The following is a 25,593-nucleotide window of genomic DNA, read 5'->3' on the forward strand; positions in this document are numbered from 1 at the left end:
GTGCTGGCATAGGGGTGGGGCTTCCCTACCATCCACCAGTAATTGCCTACACTTATAAAAATTTTCAGCCGCTTTCCAGATTTGCTCAAATTATACACCTATTGTAGGACTTAGCATGTTTATTTGAAAAAAAAAAAAAAAAAGAATTACTCTAGGATCCTTCTGTTGATCCTGCTTGTGAAGGAATAGCTGTATGGATAATGACTTGGCCTAGGATCAGTGATGTCATGTGACAACCAACTTATGATGTTTCATAACATAACTAACAAAGGTAGAAGAAACTGAAAATTGCACCAGAAAGCTAATTAAATTTTCTCTATAGCACTTATGGCTACACGAATGGTTAATGCCATTGGATCCTCAGAGGGTTAATTATTTACTCGGTAGCAAGTTTGTGGGAATTACATCAGCAATATTATTCAAGTTTTATGAAAATATTTCCTTTTAAATTAAAGGTGCCTTAAAGCAAAAGTATTAATGTTTTCATCCTATTGTTTATATGTGGATTTTTATGTAAATCTGAATTTTACAGATTCATCAACGAACTCATACTGGCACAAAACAGCATGAATGTGGAATATGTAAAAAGACTTTCACCACCAGATATGCCTTAAAATCACACATCAGAACTCATACTGGAGAGAAGCCATATCAGTGCCCTGAAGAGCAATGTGGAAAGTGCTTTAAAACGTCTGGAGACTTACAGAAACATGTTCGAACTCACACAGGTGACTATATTGACAGTTTTTTTTTTCTTTTTAGCCTATACTGAAAACTGTTGATCATGTCATACAGAATAACTGATGAATTATTGTATTGGTTGTTTTATTTAAAAAAAAATATATATTTCTAAATTTTATTTTAGGTGAACGTCCTTTTAAATGCCAGATCTGCAACAAGTCGTTTACTACATCAAATATCAAAAAAGTACATATGCGTGTTCATACAGGTATGTTTCTGAGTGATTTCCTTGTTACTGTAAATTGATACACACAGTATTTTAAGTGTTTCTGTATAGTGAATCATCTTTCCTTTTATATCTCTACTTTGTTCCGACAGAGATACAAACCTTCGCTATTTATAGGGTATTACTTTCGGCAACGCTGAAAACCAGCCAAGACAATTTAAGTGAGGGATAATTACCCCATCCGCTAGTTAGCGGGAGGGGGTTGGGGTAGACCAGCTACTGCTCACTCACACCTGTCGGTTGAGTAACCACTTTTGCTTTTGGCTCGGTAGAGTTAAACAAACTGCTTTGACTTTATTACTTTTTCTTTTGTGTGTATGGTTATTGTCCCACTACACGGACATGTCCAGGGATTGAAGGCCGCCGCTGCGGCACCTTCATGTCGTCCATGGAGACGGACCCACATCCTTTATGCCCGGCTTGCCGGGGAACTCGGTGTTCGCGGGACAACACCTGTTCTGAGTGTAGGGAGTGCCCTGCCTCCCAGTGGGAGAGGTTTGCGCGTAAGAGGAAGAAGTCTAAACGCGAATCTTCGCTTTCGGGGTCTTCCTCGAAATCTAAGAAATCGCGGGCTTCTGCTTCCTCTACGCTCAAATCTCTGCCCAAAGCTAATCCTCGACCAGGCCCTTCCGGGGCACGGTCGAGCAGTAGCGCAAGGCTTGTGACGCCAGGTCAACCCTGTGGGATAGACGAAGGTGGCGGCTCCCCTAGTGAGTCGGCTCCTTCTCTTCCCCCAGGGAGCGCCTGTTCTTTTCCAGACCTTGTGTCTATATGGCCATCACGGCGTCGATGGTCCCCCTTCGAAAGAAGTTCTCCTCAAACTCCTCCAAAGGGGAGCAGAGAGAAGGCGGTCATCTCCTTCCTCTGCGGAGGTCGATCCTCCTCTTCTGGGCACAGGCGCTGTTGCCCGTCAGTCAGGCCGAGAGAGTGGTTCCGCCGCCGAGGAGTTAGCTAACCCACCAGGGGCGGTGGCAGGGCTCTCTCCAAGGCAAGCTTTCCCTTCGGGGGAACATATCTCTCGTTCGCGAGAGAAGATTGCCCCTGTGCATCGGCAATCTCCTTACGCTTTAGGTTCTCCTCCTGGGGCGGAAAGAGAACCTTGTTATAAACGTAGTTCTCCTTCGGGCGAACTTTCCTCCCCTGCGGAGGAATTATCTGTTGACCTTAATTAGTCTCCCCCTCGGGCGGAGTCTGTTGAACGTTCCTCTCCGGAGGTTCGTAGAGTGGAGGGGTGGGTAACCCCTCTCCACCCCGGACGTTCTCCTCCTCGGGCTGTGAGGAGACGTCTTTTTGAACCTGCTGGTTCTCCTCACGTTGACCCTTCAGGGTCTTGTGACGATTACCCTTTGGGCTGGCGTGATCGTGAGCCTTCGGGCTCTCGTCATGTTGATCCTGCGGGTTCTCATGACAGCAGGAGTCCTTCGGGTCTCCGTCGCGCTGAACCTTCGGGCTCTCGCGACTTGAAACCTTTGGGATTCTGTTACGCTGAACCCTCGGGCTCTTTTAACGACTGTAACGTTTAACCTCCGGGTTCTTGTACCATCAGTCACGTTGATCCTACAGGATCTCGTGACAGAGGAACCTCGATTCCTCGTTACATTGACCCTTCGGGGTCTTGTAACCTGAGTTACGCTGAACTCCTTGGGCTCTCGTAACTCTAGTCGCGCTAACACTTCCGTGTATCGTGACAGAGAAACTCCGGTTTCTCGTTGCGTTGATCCTTCGGGTTCACGCAACAGAGTTCACGCTGAACTTTCGGGTTCTCGTGACCAGAGTCATTCTTTTTATGACGAGAGTTTTCAAACTCTCGTTGTGTTGATCGTTCGCGCTCACACAACACAAGCTATCGTGAACCTTCGGGTGAGCATAGCAGTGTGTTCTCTCTCCAACCTGAGAGCTCTTGCGCGCACGACCAAGTTGGCGCACACGGCCAAATTGGCGCGCGCAAACAAAATGGCGATCATGGCGCGCGAAGAACACACTGCACGCCATGCGCGCGAGCAACCTTATACGCACTAGGTGCGCGCAATCGGGAAAGGCGCGCGCACAAGCTCCCTTCTTCCTACCAACAGTTCGGTGCAAGAGCGCACGACCATCTTGACACTCACAATCAGTCTCTCGAGCCCCTTAGGCCTCAACAGAGACAACAGTCGCTTGCGCGACTGAGCCCAGACCCTATCCCTGTGCCGATCTTGCCTGTAGGGAAGCCTCCATCACACAAGAGGGTTAGGAAACCTGCCCAGGTTCCTAAACCCAGGGAGCAATTCTTTCCTAAGGACCTTCCCCTTAGTTCCTCAGGAGCCCGTGACCCCCCGTGGCTTAGCACCTTATTCAATGTACTGTAATGCGCCAAGCCATGAAGGGAGTCGTTCCCCGCTCCCATTCCTTAGGTGATATACCTAGGATTTCCTTGTCACCTCCTCTCTTCCCAGGGTCCTCTCGTCCCTTCAATCCTATGAGGAGGTCGGAAGTTCCCGTACAGGTGGGTCCTTCAGGCAAGGGAGACGATCATCCCCTTGCAAAAGACCTCTGGAGGAGATAAGGCATGAACCTCAGGGTAGCCCCTGCAGTTCAAGACGCCACGGGCCGGGCCAAAGGGGAAAAGGAAAAGGATTTGTCCTTCGCCCCCCAAGGAGGATAGGGTTATTTCCAATGGAGACTCCTTCCGTTCTTTACCGGTCGAGATAGTGTCTAAGGAGGCACGACCTGCGACCGGACAGGATTCACCCCGTACGGCAATGGACTTACATTACACCCGTAAGCCGACGGAGTCCTTTAGGCTCTTGGGGACAGAGGACCTCCGGCCTCGTGGGAGGGAACCGAAGGATTTGTTCACCATCCCCAAATCCTCGGCCAGACTTCCTTCCCCACTGCCTCCCAGGCAGCCGGAAGCGAGCACCTCCCCGGTAGTCTCCCTATCCCCAGTCTATACAGTTGTGACTTCGACCCACTCCGAGCTCCTATGGATGAGAGCTCGGACGTGGAAGGGCAGAGCAATCTCGAGGACGACGCTCTGCCAGAAGCCGCTAGCCTTAAGCTTACAGAGGATGAGAGGAAGGAGTCGGAACACGCCTTCTGGCAGGTCCTAGCCTGCATCCGTTCCATCATTGGACTTCCAGAACCATCGGCAGCCCCTCTAGATGAAAAAGAAACGGTCCTTGACCAGTTCTATGCCACTCAGAAACCTCAAAGGATCAGTGCAGCTTTGCCCTGGTCAAAGGGGTTGAAGAGTGCCAAACAGAATGCAGTGTCCCAGGCAACTGGGTTCACCTCTTCTCTCTGCTCCAACTCGTCCTCCAAGCTCCTACCTCCTCCGTATGTGTTTCAGAGGAGGTACTACGAGATCCTTGGGGAATCTCTTCCAACGCTGCCTCTCGACCACTCTATAGAGGCACTCTCGAAGGCCACCCCCTTTGAGAAACTTACGGGACTTCATCTCCTTTTCGGCCTCTGAAATCCTAAACCAGGAAAAGGTGGAGAAATACGCCATGCAGGCTACTTTGTGGCTGGATTTCTGGTTAGGATCCTTAGGACAACTGATGCGGTCTAAAGACCTGTCTCAGGAGTCCTCCAGGAAGTCTTTGGAGACTTTCCTATTGTCTGGCACTCAGGCCATCAAGTTCCTCTCCCATCAGGTAGTGAACCTTTGGGCCAACACTATCCTGAAGAGGAGAGATGCCGTCATAGGCAAGCTCTATAGACATCTCCCTCAGGTCGAAGTTGCGAGACTGAGAAATGCTCCTTTCGAGGGCAATTCTTTGTTCCATCCCGAGGATGTCGAGCGGGTGGCAGAGAGGTGGAAGTCTTAACAGCTAGACCTTACCCCTCTCATCCACAGCGGAAAGCACAGCAAAACCCGCAGCCGAAAAGGGCTAGAGACCCAAAACAGCAGGGTAAAAAGTGTGCAAAGCAGGCCTTTCACTGCAAAAAGTCCTTCCGTGGAGGAAAGAAAGGGTAAGAAGGGATCTGGCCGAGGCCGGGTCCCAATAAGACAGGCAATCCTCCCATTTGTCCACCTGTGGGGGGATGCCTGCAAAGCCGCTGGCAGAGTTGGCTTCACCACGGGGCCGAACCCTGGACGGTCGAGGTGATTCGTTCAGGGTATTGTATCCCGTTCACGCTCCCTCTCCCTCCTCTGACTAGAGTGCCGATTCCATCAAACTCCTGTGCGAAGGGATCCGCACAGGAGTTTGTCCTTAGGGCAGAAGTCCAGTCCATGTTGGAGAAGAACGCCCTCCAGGGAGTCCTCGACGGGTCCCTAGGCTTTTACAGTCGACTCTTTCTTGTGAAAAAAGCGTCTGGAGGCTGGAGACCATTCATCGACCTCTCGGCCCTGAACAGGTTTGTCGAACAGACACCTTTCAGGATGGAGACTGCCGACACAGTCAGACAAGCGATAAGACCCCAGGACTTCATGTGCACTCTAGATCTGAAGGACGCATGCTTCCAGATCCCAATTCACCCGTCTTCCAGGAAGTATCCGAGATTCATGTTCAATCGGAAGCATTACCAGTTCAGGGTACTGTGTTTCGGTCTTTCCACAGCACTCCAGGTATTCACAAGAGTATTCGCCCTAGTATCATCTTGGGCTCAGAGAGTCGGCATCGGTCTCCCAAGAGACTTGGACGACTGGCTGATTCTGGCAGACTCGGAGGCGGCCCTTCTCCGCCACCGAGACGAGCTTCTAAGGTTTTGCCAGGATCTGGGGATTGTGGTAAACCTCGAGAATTCTCAACTGCTCCCCTGTCAAGAACTGGGATACCTAGGCATGCGATAAGACACCCTAAGGCACAAAGCGTTTCCATCAGACAAAAGGATCCAGAGACTGAGGGAGATAGCACAGGCCTTCCTCAGTCGGGAAGAGCTCCCGGTGCAGTATTGGCTTCGCCTTCTCGGTCACCTCTCTTCCCTGACCCGACTGGTCCCCAACAGTCGCCTCAGGATGAGATCCCTCCAGTGGCAACTAAAATCTCAGTGGAACCAACACTCCGATTCCCGGGATCACCTAGTCCGCATAGGGTTAGAGGTACAGTCGGACCTCAGGTGGTGGCTGGCGGAGCTTAACCTCTGCAAAGGGGTCGATCTTCTCATCTCTCCCCCGGAATTGATGCTTTTTTCGGATGCATCAAAAGAAGGGTGGGGGGCTCACGTGCTGCACCATTACATCTCCGGCCAATGGTCCAAATCAGAAAGGTACCAGCACCTAAATCTCAAGAGATGAGTGCAGCCTTTGTGGCCCTCAAAGAGTTCCACCAGGTCCTGGCGGGGCACTCAGACGTGCTGATGAGCGACAACATCACGGTAGTAGCTTATCTAAGCAAACAGGGCGGTACTTTTTCGCTGCAGCTGTACCATCTTGCAGTAGAGATACTCAGATGGGCAGAGGACAACTCGGTGACTATCAGCTCGCTTCATTCCAGGCAAGCAGAATGTGCTAGCAGACAAGATGAGCAGAGCAACTCAGATAGTTGGCACCGAATGGTCTTTGAATCCTCTGATAGCTAACAAAGTCCTGATTTTGTGGGGTTCCCCGATTGTGGATCTGTTCGCAACGGCCCTGAATTTCAGGCTCCCGTTGTACTGCTCCCCAGTCCCGGATCCCTAAGCTCTTTGGCAAGATGCTTTCCAACAACGGTGGATAAACCTGGACGCTTACACGTTTCCCCCGTTCTGTCTGATGAGAAAAGTCCTCAACCAGGTACGAGCAAGCAACAACTTGCAAATGACCCTCATAGCTCCGCTATGGCATCAAGCAGAATGGTTCCCAGACCTGCATCTCCTCACGGAGATCCCGAGGGAGCTTCCTCCACAGCCCGACCTCCTCAAATAACCACATGCCAACATCTTCCAAAAAGCCGTAGCCTCGCTTCGACTTCACGCCTGGAGACTATCCAGCACCTCCTCACACAGAGAGGCTTTTCGCAGCCGGTTGCGAAAAGAGTGGCTGGACACCTCAGGAGATCCACAGAGGCAGTCTCCCAGGCGAAGTGGTCAGTTTTCTGTGGTTGGTGTCGTGGAAGGGGTATCTCTCCCCTCGATGCCTCTGTTCCAACTATAGCAGAGTTTCTTGTATACCTTCGGGAAGAAATGCTCCTCTCGGTCTCGGCAGTCAAAGGCTACCGCTCAGCCTTGAGTCTCGCCTTTAGACTGAAAGGCGTCGATATTTCCTCCTCGGAACTTTCTTTGCTCATACGCAGTTACGAGCTTACTTGTCCCCAGGCAGAGCTAAGACCTCCCCCTTGGAATGTGGTTCGGGTCCTCAGGTCTCTGAAGGGCTTCCCCTATGAACCACTACGCCAGGCCTTAGATCGCCACCTCACGTAGAAGACGGTGTTCCTGCTTGCTCTGGCTTCGGCCAAGAGTGTCAGCGAACTTCATGGTCTATCTGCTGATGTCTCCCACTCTAGGAGATGGGGGGAAGTAATCCTCAACTACGTCCCTGAGTTTGTAGCTAAGACTCAAAATTCGGGTCTGCCGGACTCCAGGTTTGGCCCATTTCGGATAGAGAGTCTTCGTTCTGTAACCGAAGATCCAGACCAACTGTTACTATGTCCAGTAAGGAGTCTGAGGTGTTACTTAAAAAGAACAGCAAAAGCTCGCCCCCATGTACGAGCACTTTTTGTCAGCACGGGGAAGGTTAAGAGGGTGGTCACGAGGAATACTACTTCCTCCTGGATAAGTAAAGTAATTGAATATGCTCTACTGTATATCCAGATCCTCCTCTGTCCAACAGACCCAGAGCTCATGACATCAGAGGCATTGCAACCTCTCTGGCGGTCAAGAATTTGTCTGTGGCACAGGTATTGCAAGCGGGCATGTGGAAGCGTCACACGACCTTCACAGCCCACTACCTAAAAGACGTAACCCAGAGGAGCATGGAAACCTTCTCCATTGGTCCTGTGGTGGCCGCACAACAAGTGATCTAATGCCTTAGGCTCCTTGATGGACAAGTAGCAGAGAGTTGAGGGCTGAGGTTACCCGGGTTAGTCTGGGGTGAATGAAAAGAATGTCTGGCTCACTTCTTTCTTTCTCCTTCTTCCCCCCGGGGGAAACAGCTCCGCAAGACCGAAGCATAGCTGACCTCATCCTTCTGCAGGTAAGAGTCATTTTCCTTGTGCATCCTGAGTATGAATAAATACTTTGTTACGTCACCAATACCTCAAGAGGGAGGGTATTGGATATGTCTTAGAATCCTAGAGTTCTTACATAAAGACAAGCCACGAGTCTCTCTCACACAAGCTTCTGCAGGCCACTATCAGTGAGTTACCTTGTAACTACTTTGATTTTAGCGAGGGTAGGGTTTCTACTAATTAGATCAAAAATCAATTAGAAGGAACCCCAGGTCATGACCAAGGCCAGTTGGTAGAGCTTCCTCCCTCTTAAGAGTAAGTCACCCTATAAATAGCGAAGGTTTGTATCTGTGTAAATATTTTTTGTTTTCAAGTAATATATTTTATTGCTGTTTAAAAAAATCATGGGACCTTTAATTATTTTATGATTGGAGAAAAGAAATAAAAATTATCGGAATAAACCAGTTGCTAAGGATTTTTAGTTTTCCACCTCAACTGTATTGCTTTCTACCATTTACTTCTCCTCCTTTCTTAAGTACTGTGTTGTCCAACTTCTTGATATTTACCTTTCTTCAATTTTGAACTCAAATGAAAGTTTAAAAATCTGAATCGATGGTTGTTCTGACCAATACAAACCATTAGCTTTTCGCTATGGAGATAATGTTAATGGAAGCTGGCTCATGTTGATCAATCTTTTAGTAAAAGAACTCAGGTTTGTATAGTAATAAAAAATATAAATTTATTAAACGAAATCTGCGTAGCAGGATAAAGTGGTATTAATAGAGGATTCTTGAAGCTAAAGGAAAATATTTAGGAATAAATAATGGAGCCCATTAAAATCCATTTTATTGAGAGATTTCCATTTCATTACATGAATACTATACTTTTCATTACAGTATTAGTTAACTTCTGAATCCCAATAAGGGATTATATGCATATACTGTAAAGTCAGCTCCTGCTTTTTGTAAAATCACTTTGTGCCAAGTTGTAGCTTTTTTGACGAGCCATGGTCGCGATCCTCGAAATGTGCTGAAAATAAACATTAAAGAAATTGATTTTAATCACTCTTAACAAAATTATAAAGATGAGTTTAAAACATTGTAAAAAATATCACAATGGAAGAAAGCTTGGTTGAACAAGGGTGTGATATGAAATTTTATACAGTACTTCCTATTTGTAAGGTTGAGAACAAATTAAATTACTTTAAGAATTTATAATTTTTTCATACAAACATCACTCATACAGTGACTTCCCACATCCCAACCCTGCTAATATTTCAGCCTCACATCTAATTTAAACAAAAAGTGAGACAGGTGCTTAATGGCTACATGAAACTTGCAGGATTAGAGATATTTGAGCACCACAACAATGTGGATAAGTGTGATAAATGGTTATAAGTTTTATTATCAGTTGAACATGTGTTTAAAAAAAAAATGTCAAATGACTGATCCTTTGTTCATCCTTTCCCTGTATTATCTCTTCATAATTTATTAACCCTTTTACCCCCAAAGGACGTACTGGTACGTTTCACAAAAGCCATCCCTTTACCCCCATGGACGTACCGGTACGTCCTTGCAAAAAAATGCTATAAAATATTTTTTTTCATATTTTTGATAATTTTTTGAGAAAATTCAGGCATTTTCCTAGAGAATGAGACCAACCTGACCTCTCTATGACAAAAATTAAGGCTGTTAGGACTATTTAAAAAAATATATACTGCAAAATATGCTGGGAAAAAAATAACCCCCTGGGGGTTAAGGGTTCGAAATTTCCAAATAGCCTGGGGGTAAAAGGGTTAAGGGATTGTTTTGTATTAATACCTTCTTCATTTTAGGTGAAAAGCCCTATGAATGCCAGTATGAAGGATGTGGTCGAAGATTTGCATCCGCAACCAATTTCCGAAATCACTGCAGAATTCACACTGGAGAAAAACCGTATGTTTGTTCAATTGGGGTATGTCATAACTGGATATTTTTATTGGCCTTTTAGATCGCTCGCTCATTTTTAGCATTGAAACAGTAGTCTAGTACTGTATAGCCTAGCTTGTTTGTAAATGTTTTCAAGTATATATAGTCCATTTGCTTATCCCAGAGATAAAATATTGGTACAAGGTTACTATGTTGCCCAAAGTTATGCTAAGGTAGTGACACTATCATTACAGTTTGCAATAAACTGTGTTTTATTTTAAACAATGCCATCTTGTTTCCCCCAAGGTATGACTAAAAGACTAGCCCTGTGTCTCATAAGCAAAGCTGAAGTATCTGGCATGCCAGTGTTTTCTCAGGTATTGATGACAATGCATAATTACCAAGCCTGACTTCATAAATTTTATGATACTGTACTATATTACAAGTAATTTTCATGAGCCCTTTAGTTATTTTTATGACAGGTTCTACAATTTGAAAAAGAATTTTCATGAGCCCTGTTATTATTATTGTTATTTTTATGACAAAAGTTCTTTAATTTGAAAAGGAATTGTTTTGTGAGTTAAAAAGCAAAATTTGGCTTGGCATACAGTATAGATATATTGATGAAAGCATGTATTTTTAACAATTCTAATTTATAACAGTATAAAAAATTTAAGTTCATGCCTTGATATTTTCTTTTTAACTGTTTTGCTTGGGAGACTTGCAATACCTATAATAATATTTTAAATATTAAACTTAGCCGGTGAATATATAATAGCTGACGGCTCGACAGATTCCAAAAACTCGCGAGCGATCGCCGTGAAGGTTGCGGGTGTGACCACCAGCGCCGACTATCGGCCAGATACCGCATATACTTGTAAACATCTCCAGTTCTTCTCTGTCGGTCTTTTCGACAAGTTGGTTCCACTCGCTTTATGACCTCGAGTTTTCTACCGAATTGGTGAAGTACTTGGTTTTGGTTTTATTGCTTTCGCCGTGTTGGATTATTCAATACTATCTTCAAAAGAAATGCTTTTGAAAGGAGAGAAAAAGTGTTTTGCCCTTGTGTTTTTTTTTTTTATCTCTGGTTTTTCCATAGAGAAAAGATGGCCGACCCTTCCCTCAGTGTACGGAAGTGTGTTTAAGGCTTTTAGTAATTATTTTATCACGTTATAAATTTTTGTTGATATTTATAGATTTTCCTCTATATATTTTATATCTCACCCGCCTTTATTAGGCCTCTTCGATTAGCTTTCCATTTATACTAAACATCAAATAAATTTTATGTTTTGTTTATTTGCGGCCTTTACCTATTCCTTGTAGGCGGTCCTAACTTGGAAAACGAAGTTAAACAACGTTGAGCCCATTCAACTTTTATTTTTGTTAAGTTTAAATCAATTGCTCTATGAAATGAATATTTTTTTTTAGAAAATATTTTAAGAAATATATTCTTTGAATAGTCTTCGTGCTGTTTTTTCAAAGATGAACTAACGTTTGGTTTATTTATGCTACGCAGTTTGCGCTCTATCGTTACGATAGAGAAAGAGAGAATCACGGTTTCACTTTGCAGAAAGAGTAAATCGATTTTGACATTTTGTTCATTCTTTCAGACTGAAGTGTTTTAGATACTAATTTAAAGGAACTTGTTAATTTTCAATTTCTTAGTCCTTTCAGTTTTTTTCCTTTGGTCAAATAACCTGTTTATTGACGAAGGGTGAGTGGGCCATTCTCTTGTGTGTGACAAGAGAGGGAGAGAGAGACGGAGAGAGAGAGAGAAAGAGAGAACGATACGATCTTTACTCTCGTCCCAAGTCTCTGTACAAGGAGTTTGGGAGCGAGTAACGTTGTTCTCGATTCAGTTTTTTACTCTCGTCCCAAGTCTCTGTACGGGGAGAGAGGATAAAACGTTTTAGTTTTCATTCTCGTCCCAAGGCTCTGTACGGTGAGAGATTGAAAACGAAGTCCTTAGTGAACTAGTGTTTAGTCTCCTCCCCAGTCACTGATCCTTTTTTAACTATATATATTTCCGTTTTATTCGATATATATGTATATGTTTATTGATTTTTGCATGTGTGTTTCATTTTGTACTAATGTGCTTACATTATGCGACTCATTTCGCAATTCTAACCTTTTGATGTAAGGGAGAATTGCGTGCTTCAGGTAGAAATCAGTTTTATTCATGCCTAATGTGAAATTATTGAAAAATACGATATCAGTGAAGTAAGTGCAAAAACATGTTCTGTGTTGCGGAGGGTTCGTTTGTTCGTGCTTGTCGCTCCCCTATTCCGAGACCTCTTTCAGGCTCCCCTGCACCAGGGAGAAGTAATGTCGTAGGACTTAAGGGGACGAGAGGCTTTAAACAACGTACAGTACAGACGTTCCCTCTTTGGTATCGGACGTTTCTCGTCAAGATCTCCCTTACCATAAGACGGGTGAGACTGTGTTCTCCTCGTCATCTGAAGACTTTTCGCAAAAGAAACCTTGGCGCAAGGTTTCTAGACCCTTGAAGCGAAAGTCAGTCCCTTCAGGACAGGTCCAGCGTCCTGGCTGTAGCCATTGGGACAGCTCTAACCCTTTGCAGTCGTCGGAAGACTGTTCGCCTATTAAACGCAAGCATAACACGGGGTCCGAGGGTCGCGGTAAAGGCAATGTTTTGCCAACACAGACGTTACCGTCGTCTCGGCCCGTTCCGACTCCCGTTGATCCTAAATGGGTTGTCCTGCGGGACATGCAGACTAAGCTTGCCTCCCTTATAGAGGAGTATGACGTTGAGCAGGTTCACGATGATCCTTCGCTTTCGAATCGCCGTTACGCTGAACGAGACTCTGGCCGTCAGCCGCCCAAACGAGCTTTTACTCGTCCGTTTGACGTTAGTGCTAAAGTTTCTTGTGCTTTGAAACGTGATGTCAGTAGTTTTTCACGTCAGTCACGTGACATGGATCCTCGCTGCAGTCCCGTGTTGGCTTTCAGCCGCTGCCGCAGTCTCGTGTTGACGTTCAGCCGCTGCCGCAGTCTCGTGTTGACGTTCAGGACGTTCGCCAACCGGCTCAGTTGCCTCGACTTGACGTTGAGCGTCAATCACCGCAGTCAAAGGTTGTTTTGACTGCTCAGTCTATGCAGTCAAGGCAGTTCCGACGTGACGTCGAGCGTCCATCAACTTCTGTTGTTGTTGTTGGTCAGTCACAAGGAGTTCAGTCCTTTCAGCAGCGGCGTGACGTCGCTTCCTCTACTGCTACTGCTGCTCCTTTGCTTGTTGACATTGCCTGTCAAGCGTTGTCGCCGCGGCAGGTCTCTCCTTTTCATGAGACTCGGCAATTGTCGGACGAGGTTCCTTCAGATGAGGAAGTTGCTGATCCCCCTCCTACTGATATTCCTTTGGGGACTTTGTCAGACGGAGAGGAGCCTAAAGCTGCTCAGCCCTCTATGGACTTTAAAAAAATAATGCTGATTTTTAAGGATCTTTTTCCGGACCATTTTGTAACTGCGTTCGCCTCCGTCAGAGTTTACGCTAGGCCTAGCTACTTCGAAGCCTTCGTTTACTAAGCTAGTGCTCTCTCGCTCCTCTAAGAGAGCTTTACGTTTGCTAGGAGACTGGTTGATCACCAGGAGGAGTTTGGGGAAGACAGCCTTTGCTTTCCCTCCTTTTAAACTGGCTTCGAGAGCGAGCGTCTGGTATGACACGGGAGAAGTTCTCGGCTTGGGGGTTCCTGCCTCTGCCCAGGGAGACTTCTCAAGCCTCGTAGACTCTCCCCGTCGCCTGGCCATGAGACGCTCCAAGATTTTATGGTCGGCTTCAGAGCTAGACCATCTCCTGTTAGGAGTTTTTTCGAGCGTTTGAATTTTTATTTGTTGGATTGGTCCCTGGGAGCCTTAAGTAAGAAGGTCTCTCCAGCTGGCAATGTATTGCTGCACAATTATGTCATGCATGAACAAGACTATCAGGGATGGCTCCAATGATCTGACAGCCACGTTCACTGCAGGAACAAGGCTATCAGGGATGGCTCCAATGATCTGGCAGCCACGTTCACTGCAGGAGTACTTAAGATGTAAGTACGCTCAATGTGTTCATTGTCAAGACAAACTTCACGATGAAAACTACCAAATCTGTCTTGGCAGCAGTAAGGGAAGGGGACTGGATGGTCTCTCTCGACCTTCAGGATGCATACTTCCACATCCCGATTCATCCAAACTTTCAACAACATCTGAGGTTTGTGGACGGGAAAGTAATGTACCAATGTCGAGCACTGTACTTCGGCCTCATTCCTGCTCCTCTTGTTTTTACAAGGCCCTTGCAAAATGTAGCAAGCTTTCTACATTTTTTGAGGATTCAGAGCCTCCCTTTATTTTGACGACTGGCTAATCAGGGCGTCGTCATTATATCGCTGTCTGGAGAGCCTCTAATGGACATTAGGCCTAACCAAGGAGCTAGGTCTCATAGTGAACGTAGAGAAGTCGTAACTTACAGTACCCCATCCCAGACTATTCTTTTTTTGGGAATGGAGATACAGTGTCTGGTTTTTCGGGCCTTTTCGTCTCCCACAAGAATGGAACAAGCTCTGTTAAAAGTCCTTCACTTGCAAGAGAAAAACAGTTGCTCTGTAAGAGTTTGAACTAGCCTCGTAGGAACTCTTTCATCGCTGGAGTAGTTTATCTCTCTGGGGAGACTCAACCTATGCCCTCTCCAATTTCACCTAAACCTTTGGAACAAGGAGAAGGGCTTAGAGAGTATCTCTTTCCCAATCTCCAACTCAGTCTAGACATGTCTGACTTGGTGGGACAGCAACATCAGACTTCGAGAAGGTCTTTCTCTTGCGATCAAGAACCCAAACCATGTGTTGTTTTCAGATGCATCGGATTTGGGTTAGGGAGCTCCACTGGACAGTCTGGAATGCTCGGGTCTTTGATCCACGGATCAGAAGGAACTCCATTTAAGGCAAGTAACATCTCTCCTTTGGCGAGATTTGTGCAAGGAAAATGAATGTCTGGGCGGACTGCCTCAGCAGAAGAGGACAAGTCATCTCCATGGAGTGGACGTTGCACAAGACTGTGTGCGAGAAGCTATGGATGACATGGGGTCAACCCACCATAGATCTTTTTGCGACTTCACTGACAAAGAGGCTCTCGACTTACTGCTTTCCAGTTCCAGATCCAGAGGCAGCCCACATAGACGCTTTCCTGCTGGACTGGTCTCACCTGGACGTTTATGCCTTTCCACCTTTCAAGATCCTAAACAAGGTGCTGCAGAAGTTCACCTCTCACGAAGGGACCAGGTTGACATTGGTTGCTCCACTCTGGCCCGCGAGAGAGTGGTTCACAGAGGTACTTCTATGGCTGGTAGACGTTCCAAGAAGTCTGCCGTTACGGATGGATCTCTTGCGACAGCCTCACGTAAAGAGATTTTATCAAAGCCTCCCCACGCTTCGTCTAACTGCCTTCAGACTATCAAAAGACTCTCTTGAGCTCGGGGGATTTCGAAGGAGGCAGCTAGAGCGATCGCGAGGGCTAGAAGATCCTCTACCATCAGGACCTATCAGTCGAAATGGTTGGTATTTAGAGACTGGTGCAAGTCCTCCTCTATTTCCTCTTCCAAGTGCCTCTGTAGCGCAGATTGCGAATTTTCTGCCTTATCTGAGAAACGGTCGCTCCCTCTCTGCATCCACCATTAAAGGCTACAGAAGCATGTTAGCTTCTGTTTTCAGGCATAAGGGTTTGGATCTTTCTAATAACAAAGATCTCCAAGACCTGCTTAAGTCTTTCGAGACTTCCAAGGAGCGTCATATTTCGACTCCTGCTTGGAACTTGGACGTGGTCCTACAGTTCCTTATGTCAGACAGGTTTGAACCATTAAATTCACCCTCCCTGAAGGATCTTACCCTCAAGACACTTTTTTTTGGTGAGCTTGGCTTCGGCTAAAAGGGTTAGTGAGATACATGCTTTTAGCAAGAACATCGGTTTCTCCGCTAATAAAGCAGTATTCGCTCTTCAACTTGGTTTTGTTGGCCAAGAATGAACTTCCGTCTCGTCCTTGGCCTAAATCTTTTGAAATCCCCAGTCTTTCTGAGATTGTGGGGAATGAAGTTGAAAGAGTGCTGTGCCCCGTTAGAGCTCTTAAATTTGGTTTATCCAGAACTAAACCGCGACGAGGTTGTTCAGAGGCTTTATGGTGCTCCCTTAAAAAGCCCTCTTTGCCCATGTCTAAGAATGCGTGGTCTTATTTTATTAGACTTTTGATTCGGGAGGCACACTCTCAATTAAGTGAGAGGGATCATAATTTACTTAAAGTCAAGGCTCATGAAGTTAGAGCGATAGCAACTTCTGTAGCGTTTAAGCAAAATAGACCCATTAAAAGTATTATGGACGCGACCTTTTGGAGAGGCAAGTCGGTTTTCGCTTTATATTACTTGAAAGATGTCCAGACTCTTTATGAGGACTGCTACACACTGGGACCATTCGTAGCAGCGAGTGCAGTAGTGGGTGAAGGCTCTACCACTACATTCCCTTAATCCCAATATCCTTTTAATCTACTCTTGAAATTTTTAATCTTATTTTGGGTTGTACGGGAGACTAAGAAGTTTTTCGCAATCTTTTTGATTTGGCGGGTGGTCAAAATATTGTTTCTTGAGAGCGCCCAGATTAAGGGTATTGATGAGGTCCTGTTATAGGGGTGTTCACCCTGGTTATAGCAGATCCTGGGAGTCTTTCAGCATCCTAAGAGGATCGCTGGGCTTCGTGAGGATAGCGGACTAATGAGGCAGAGTAATAATCAGAGTCTGCTTCCTTACCAGGTACCTATACTTAAGTCTGTTTTTTTGAATAATTGAATAACTGGTCTCTACCCACCACCATGGGTGTGATTCAGCTATTATATATTCACCTGCTAAGTTTAATATTTAAAAATGATATTTTGATTATAAAATAAATTATTAAATATACTTACCCGGTGAATATATAAATTAAAGGTCCTCCCTTCCTCCCCGATAGAGACCTAGGGGACTGAGAAGAACTGGAGATGTTTACAAGTATATGCGGTATCTGGCCGATAGTCGGCGCTGGTGGTCACACCCGCAACCTTCACGGCAATCGCTCGCGAGTTTTTGGAATCTGTCGAGCCGTCGGAGACGTCAGCTATTATATATTCACCGGGTAAGTATATTCAAAAATTTATTTTATAATCAAAATATCATATTTGCATATTTTGTTGCCTTCTCGCGGTGTTCCGTCTGTTAGGATCAGTGAGGTTCAAAACTTAATTGTTTTGCATGCTTCCCCCCCCCTCCCCCACTATTTTCAAAGGCTTGAAAAGTTGCTTGTATAACAATGTTAGTTTCTCCTTTTTTCAAGAGATTTTTCTTTGTACTAATTATTTTTACCTTTCCTTTATAGCTCTCTTATACTAGAGCCATATCTCGACTCTGTCACCAATTCTTAGCTAGCAATAGAGTAGAAATTAATGGGAACAAAATAATTAAAAGAAAAGGTTTCAATAAAATACTCATTATCATAAAAAAAATTACAGTACATTTTTTGTTAAGCAAAGGAAACATCTTTAGCTAAAAGGGAAATGGAAAAATACTGTAATAAGCAAAAGACTTTTTAACAGCTGATATAGAAATAGTGTTGTATCCCCCAAAAGTTGTGTTTGAGTCTTTCCCAAAGTCATAGGCAATTGGTGCTAATCACATGACCATTATTTGGTAAATTATTTTTCATTTACTGTATCACATATAATCCCTCTATAGACAACTAACAAGAGAACCTATGCTAAAGCATAGTTTATATAGCAGAGGTAGCAAAGCTAAGCAATCTACCTTCTAAAAGGTCTTTTTTCACCTAGTCATGCACTGTTATTCCTAAATATATAACTTAGTGTAAGTCAAATTTTCTTGCATACTCTTACCAGTTAACGCAAGTTACAGCAAAAGCATAACATCCTAGGATGATTTAGAAATATATTACTTAAATGCCTGGAAATTGTTAAAAGATTGTTACTGTGAATTGTATGTGTTATAATATATATAGGAATTGTATGCATTTTCCAAATATGTGTTGGTTTCAAATTATGGCTAGTTTTTTAAAATGTTACATGGTTTAAACAATCACTCCTTAGCAAATCCAGTATACTGTATAGTTTTTAATGTGAGCCTAATTTGACTTGATTTTTCAGAATTGCAGTAAGAGGTTTACTGAATATTCATCTTTATACAAACACCACATGGTTCATAGTCAACCGAAAAGCTATTATTGTGCACAGTGTGGTCGCTTTTATAGGCAGCTTTCTACTTTAAATGTGCATCGGGTAAGTAGTTTTTTTTTATTCATATTCTTTGAAACTACTTACTGTATTCATCCATTTCATTTGGACAGTCTCCTACATTTCTGTCTTCTTATGGAAAATAAACTTGTGAAATCACAGTGTTCACTCCCAATTAAATATGAGCAAACAATGGGTAAATAGCAAGACTCGCTGAGATAGGCCCTGGTCATCCATTGTAAAATCTTTATCCGTCAGTAATACAATTAATGAGTAATATACTTGACTATGGTAGGATTTTAATTTTATATATCTTGTTTTGACCTGATATTAGTACTGTATATCAATCCTCTAATACCAAAATATTGTGGCTAATTATTTTTTCTTTTTATTACAGAAAACTGCTCACAATATTATTGAAAATGATGAAGGACAATTGATATGGATGGGTCAAAGTCTTCCAGTGGGATTTTTAACTGATGACCAGGGTGGAACGCAAGAGGGAACTGCAGTGCTAACTCCAGCCACAACATCCAACACAAAAACTGTCCGTATTACTTCAGATTTAGACATAAAAAAAGAACCTCGGGTACGTTTGGTTTCTACACAAAGGGAAATTTCAAGTGGAATTAGAAAAATTGAATTTTTTATAAAAATAGTTTATTATTTCTTTACTCACCTAATGTTTACATTGCTTCTCTCTCAAAGGTATTTAAATGTTAACAGCTACAAGTTTTCTTTCCTTGCAAAATGCCTCCATCTCTAGTAAGTACTGAATTCACCTGGAGGTTGGTGGCAGCTATGTAGGCATGGATATGTCATATTTCCTTTGTCTTTCTGTTCTGTTTTATAGAAGGCTTATGAGGCTTCAGACAGGCAATGCTTCTAACTTAAACTGCCCTGATTCACAAACCCTAGGCAGTTCTAGTGTGCCACAGTAGGTTTCTGATAGTACACAGCACTGATGGGAGTATATTGCTTCTACCAGAGCCTTTTACTCTAGAGCTACTTCAGGTCCTTATATTGCATAACCCTTACATTTCCATGATCCATTTTGCTCTATATGACCACCGGATTCACAAATAGAAGACTGGACTAGCAGTGGATCCTTATATCCCCCCATCAGGACATCAGCTGAAATAAGTGCTCATGAAAAACCTTTACATGTACCATGTACATATCTTTATAACGAGTCATTATGAAAAGAACAGCTTTTACACAAGTCTTAGTTTGATTGGTGCCCGATTGGTTGATTTATGTTTTGGATGGCAATAAGGTTTGGTCCTGATTAGGCTTGTCCACTAGTTCATCTCTAGTTTTCCTGAGAATCTTTCCATACTCGAGTGGCTTGATCCAGTCACTCCGACTGCTTGGTTGGTCACCTCCAGGGATCAATCGGGTAAGAATGGAGGTGCTTTAACTCTCAGAGTTTTGTTGCCCGTAGAGAAGCAGCTCAGATTTCTTCTGCAGGGGTCTTTCCGCTGATGCAGTACGTCGTCAACTGTGGCCCTCCTTGGGGCTACCAGGCCTCCTTGTAAGAATCACCTACTATTTGTGTTTTGGCAAGGGACACGAGGTGAGGGTGAGGCTGCCTCTTCCAAGGGTTCTTACGATCTTTCCCTCCAACTCACTGGCGATCTACCAAAGTCTCTTGTGCCATTTCCCAGAGTACCCTCAGCACCTGCCGCCTCTTGTTCAGCTTCTCACCAGCGCTTGGCTGATACTCGGGAGTATTCCGTCAGCGGATTTCTTTGCAGAAATTTCTCAAGGTGTCAGACAACCTTCCCACTCAAGGGATGGATACCCTTCATCAGCTGTTGTGAGGGACAGTCTTTCTGTTTGTGGAATGATCCTTCTACATTAGCAACAGGTGTCTTTTGTCCTTCTTGCCTGTGGGAAAGGAAACGTTTACCAGAGTGGTTATCTTCTACAGGTTTCCTTAAATGGGTACAATACTTCTAGACCAACCAAGGCTAAGCTAGCTTTTACCTTGGTCAAGGGGGTTGGGGGTACCAGGAAGAGAGCCTATGCACAGGTGGATGGAGAATCACTATCTTTGAGATCGGTGAGATTGTCTTGCTTAATTCCACCCCCTTCCTGTTGTAAGGTGGTGGAAGTAAGCGAGACAAATTCACTGATTTCAAAGTAGCCGATGCCCTGCCCTCTTTCCCTCTATATACAGCAATTCTGGCGTTGATCCAGAATTACCTTTGGACAAGCTCTCCTCCTTGTTGGTGAAGTTTTCTGCGGCAGATAGTGCGAACGTGGAACGGGCTTAGAAGTGCTCTTTGCAAGCCACCTCATGGTTAAATTACTGGTGGGGGGTTGGTGGGTTTCCTATTCAGAACCAATGATTTTATCATCAAAGAGAACAAGGAGGCAGTGTCTACTTTCCTGCTTTCTGGAACCCTGACTGTTGAGTGCTTAACCCACAATGTCCTCAGTCAGTGGTCAACTGGTTTTTGAGATGACTCTCTTCAGCAAAGAGAGTCGAGAGGACTCCTAGAGCAGTAGCACTGTTGCTCTCACAGGTAAAGAAATGGTAGTTGTCAGGTGTAGACAACTATCAATTGGTGTTCTTGGACTTCGTCCAGAAAGGGGAAAAGTAGGGCGGAAACCTTCTATTCTGACCGTCAGAATTTGATAAGAATTTTCTCCTTCTGAGGGTTGTCGAGGGCAATGATATTGCAGCTGTTGAGGGATACCGGAAGTCCTTTTAGAGGCAGCACAACCAGGCCATACATCCGAAGCACCTTATCAGGAATAAGAAGACCATTCAGCAGCAGTAAAACCTCTGTTGTCACATAGCGTACATAAATGAAAACCCCATTAGGATTATGTTAACGTTGTCTTCGCCGTTGCACAACCACACAAGCTAGGGAACAAACAGCATTCTGTGCAGGAGTGCAATCTGACAGAAATAAGAATGTGGATATTAGCAGGTTTGCCCAGTAAACTGTCACCAACTAGTTTTAGTGAAACCACTGCAAATCCTTCCCATCTTCTATATATCCCTCACCGATAACTATCTGCAAACACAATTACAGTGCCTAAAGGAAAAAGGCTAGATTAAAACGGCCTGTTGAAGGACGGTGCTAAAAGTATGTCTATACAATGCAGCGGCTGAAAAGAAAGTGAGGGCTCAGTGATCTGTAAGGTGGGTATAACTTCCCTACCACCCAGCATTAATTACCATCACCTTGTCACAATTTTAATAGCCATGACCAATTTTGTTTAAAGTATAGGCCTATTAAAGGACAAAGTTTTGTAATTGTATATGAACAAGGGAATTGTAAGGCTGATCATCATAATGCACAAACTGTACCAATTTTAATCCTTATAAGTAGTAGTTCTTGCAATAAATTTATGGATGGCTAACTAATTTTGATTAATACTTTTAAAAGAAAGCCTTGTACAAACCAGAAGATTCATTTTCGCAGGGGCATATTGAACAGGTTTCATAAATCTTTGAGCATCCACAAAAATTTTGCCTTCCTTATATTTTAGCCTGTGTTGGATGCTGTTTTACATAGACACAAGAATCCAAAAATAATTTCAATTTGCATATCTATGGTAAAACAGACCATATCTAAACAAGTATTTTGTTATCTCACCTGTAGTTCCAACTAATATGGCAGAGTAAGGTGAAAATTCCCACCTGCCAGAAATTACTGTAAAATTTCAACCATTTTGATTCTAATAACCTACTTTTGCTAATTACATGAGCAAAATATTTGAGCTTATTTAATAAAATGAATATTTTAATGCTTCAAGATGAAGGTATAACAATTTATTTATTTGAGTTTAAAATTAGGTTCTTTGTCAATAAACTAGAATTTTTTAAATAGGTAACTTCCCTGGTAGTTACATATATATAGCTTAGTCCCGCTAACTTCCCTAGTAGTTACATATGTATAGCTTAGTCCCGCCAATTCGTCGCGCGCACGGCAGAAATTCAAAATTCGCGGCAATTGCAGACAGGTGGCCAGGTGGTCATACCTGTGCGCCCTCTAACCAGGTACCTGGAACCATTCCCATTTGTCCTCGGAAATTCCCTGCCGTCGTTCCAGCAACACGTCAGAAAATTGCTACACGTTGTGGGTTTGCTTTGTCTACAAATTTGGTGAAGTACCCATTGTTTGGTTTTTTTCTTGATGGCTTTCACGGATTTTGGATTTTCCCTATTGACTTTTCACTTGCATAAGATAGATTTTGTTAGTTTTTTCGACTACGCTTGATCCCCACTCAATATGTAAGAGTTGCAGAGGGCATGAGTGTTAATTTAATGACATATATAATGAATGTGAAAGTTTATCTGAGAGAGAGTGGAAAGAGTATGATCGCTATGTTAGGCGATTGGAAAAGGACAGACTTAAGAGAGCTAGATCATCAAGTGTTCTTTTTAATAGGTCTTCGGATAGTTAAGTCCTTTCTAATTTGCATAAAACTAATATTCCTGATCCTGATCTTAAGGTTATAGTACAGACCCTCCTATGGAGTCAGAGGTAAGTGAGCCTTCTTTGAAGGATATTATCGCTGCGATCTCTGCCTTGGGAGTGAAAGTGCAATCCCTTACTTTGGATAAGGAAGTGATGTGGGGGGACAGTGCGTGGTTTGCAACACAAGTTCGGGGATAGTGATAGTGCAGTGGAGGCTGTGTCCGTTCGTGTCTGCCATTCTCCTAGCCCTGGACCTCTTCCATGCTCCCCAACCCCTGGCAGAAGGGAAGTCGACAGGATAAAGGAGGTGAGAGATGTTGAACAGCGAACGGACGTCCCCTCGAGCGATCCTGTTGACGCATCCCAGGACGCTCCCCCTCGCCTCAGGAAAGGTGAGATGAGGAAGTGTTCGTCTTCTTCGGAGGACGCAAGACCTAGACGCGATTGGCGTCTACTTCTTCAATCAAGACCTCTCAAGAGACATAGGTCCCCGTTAAGTTCTAGCAACCTTCGTGTAGCAATTGGAGCTCTCCGGAAATCTTCCTGTTGGAAGAAGACGTGTCCGCGCCTAAACAGTTCTGTAGGACGCATAATTCGTCGGAGGAAGAAGACGTGCACTTTACATCGGTTCACGCTTCTCCCCCACCCCCGGATTGGTAGATGTCGCAAGGGACTTCACTTCCTCTTCGCCAGATGACCCCAGCAAGGATTTCCGAAACTGTGGACGCTCCCTTGCAGCGATTGGGGCGTATTACAGGAAACGACAAGGATTGTGACGCTCCCTCGCAGCAGACTGGACGCATGCAGGACGCACCGCAAGCAGCATGCCTGTCAGAGCTTCAACGGTCCATTACGTCCCTGTTTGATGTTTATAAATCGCAAACAGAGGAAGCTCGCAAGAAGGAACCTAACGACATCAACAGACCTAGGAAGAGAATAAAATCGAAGCGAGATGCGAACAGCGAGCAAGACACGGACTCGTGGCAAGCTGCAGCGCTCATGGACGCTCCCTTGCAGCGATCTGGATGCGTTACGGGAGGCAGCAAGGATCTTGACGCTCCCTCGCAGCATGACGCACGCGAGCAGGACGCATTCTTGACGCTCCCTCGCAGCATGCTGGACGCTTGCATGACACATGCAAGCTTGATGCTCCCTCCCAGCATACAGGACGCACGCAAGCATGACACTCCCTCGCAGCGTGCATGACGCTCCCTCGCAGCATGGAGGACGCTAACCCTATAGAGGAGATCTCAGAGGAGGAAACGCAGGAAACTCTTCATGCAGCATATCTTAAAAGATTACTAGCAGTTCTGGCGGACTTATATCCGGAGGACTTTCAGCAAGCTATACCTCGGAGCCCGCCCTCGCAGTTTTTGAAGGGTAGACCCCAGAAACAGTCCTCTTTCAAGAAAACGGTGCTAGCCAAATGAGTCAAGAGGGCTTTCTCGACTCTGAACGATTGGATTCTCAAGAGAAATGAACAAGGAAGGACAACCTTTTCCTTCCCCCCTACGAGATTGGCTTCTAGATCCAGTATGTGGTACGAGACTGGGGGAGGTTCTCGGTTTGGGAGTTCCTGCCTCCTCCCAGGGGGACTTCTCCAGACTTGTTGATGCCTCGCGTAGATCAGCCATGACTAAAGCTAAGGTGATGTGGTCCATGTCGGAGATGGATCAATTGCTGAAGGGCATCTTCAGAACAATCGAGGTCTTCAGCTTGATGGACTGGACTCTCGGAGCTCTCACAGATGTCACAGACGAAAAGAACGAGACGCAGATGCACCTTATTACCTGTCTCGATAAAGCCGTGAGGGACGGGATGGCCGAACTCTCCGCCTTTTCACGGCAGGGGTTATTAAGAAGAGATCCATGCTGTGTTCTTTCCTGTTGTCAGGATTGACTCTCGCTCAAAGAGCAGAGCTCTTGTATACTCCTTTAAATAATCATCTCTTCCTTTCTGATGTAGTGAAGGACTTGTCAACAGCTCTTGCGCAACAAGCGACGCAAGATCTTATTACCAGGACTGCGAAGAAAGTCCTCCCGGCTAACTTTTTAGCCAGGAACCAGAAGGAAGCTCTTTCATGGGAGGGCCCTTTCCAGAGGCAGTCAGAGAACAGAGAATTGCTGCTGGAGGACAACCTTGTAAATACACAAAGCAGCAACCAAAAACCAGAAAGTATGCTCTACAACCTCCAGACACAAGTGGGAGCCAGGTTATCCCACTACTGGCAAGAGTGGAGCCAAAGGGGAGCGGACGACTGGACAGTCGATGTCTTGAAAGAGGGTTACAAGATCCCCTTCCTAAGAAGGCCTCCTCTTTCGCCAGAGCTGTTAGAGTTGACTACGACATACTCTGGGAGCAAGGCAGCACCTCTTCAAGAGCAGGTCAACCAGATGCTGTCAAAAGCAGCGAAAGAAGTGTAGAGGACCCTTCGTCGGAGGGATTTTACAACAGACTTTTTCTGGTTCCCAAGAACTCGGGGGTTGGAGACCCGTTCTGGACACAAGTCCACTGAACAAGTATGTAAGCAAAGTCAAGTTTGCTATGGAGACATCTGTGTCAGTCCTAGTAGGCACCAGCCAAGGAGACTGGTTGTTGTCGATAAATCTGCAGGACGCGTACTTACACGTCCTAGTTCACCCGAACTACAGAAAATTTCTGAGATTTGTACACCACGCAACTACTTATCAGTTCAAAGCACTTTGTTTTGGACCAAGCGCGGCTCCTTACGTTTTCACTCGAGTGGTGTCGAACGTGGCTCGCTGGTTACATTTAAAAGGGGTAAGGATATCAATGTACCCAGATGTCTGGCTAATCAGAGCCAGGTCACAAGAAAAGTGTCTGGAGGATCTACGAGTTACAATGTCCATGACGCAACAGCTAGGTCTGGTTGTAAATCTGGCCAAATCACAACTGACAACTTCACAAGACATCATTTACCTGGGGATGAGGATTCAGT

At 44.8% G+C, this 25,593-nt stretch overlaps 1 protein-coding gene and 1 long non-coding RNA gene across 6 annotated transcripts in view; one reads left to right on the forward strand and one right to left on the reverse strand.

Moving 5' to 3' along the window:
• The window catches only part of LOC137634929 (zinc finger protein 143-like), a 54,816-nt gene that overhangs the window by 25,218 nt on the left and 4,005 nt on the right, over nt 1-25,593 (forward strand). For all 5 annotated transcript variants that reach the window (XM_068367488.1, XM_068367492.1, XM_068367489.1 and 2 more), the window contains exons 5-9: nt 533-728; nt 866-949; nt 9,872-9,990; nt 18,109-18,240; nt 18,593-18,784. In XM_068367488.1, the coding sequence (XP_068223589.1) occupies nt 533-728; nt 866-949; nt 9,872-9,990; nt 18,109-18,240; nt 18,593-18,784 (723 nt within the window). The remainder of the gene's footprint in view (nt 1-532; nt 729-865; nt 950-9,871; nt 9,991-18,108; nt 18,241-18,592; nt 18,785-25,593) is intronic.
• Nucleotides 8,871-25,593, reverse strand: part of LOC137634931 (uncharacterized) — a 35,493-nt gene continuing 18,770 nt past the window's right edge. Inside the window, exon 4 of the long non-coding RNA XR_011042593.1 lies at nt 8,871-9,066. This is a non-coding gene — a long non-coding RNA (uncharacterized lncRNA). The remainder of the gene's footprint in view (nt 9,067-25,593) is intronic.

This window comes from Palaemon carinicauda, chromosome 45 (genome assembly GCF_036898095.1).
Source record: "Palaemon carinicauda isolate YSFRI2023 chromosome 45, ASM3689809v2, whole genome shotgun sequence".
In the NCBI taxonomy this organism is placed as follows: domain Eukaryota; kingdom Metazoa; phylum Arthropoda; class Malacostraca; order Decapoda; family Palaemonidae; genus Palaemon; species Palaemon carinicauda.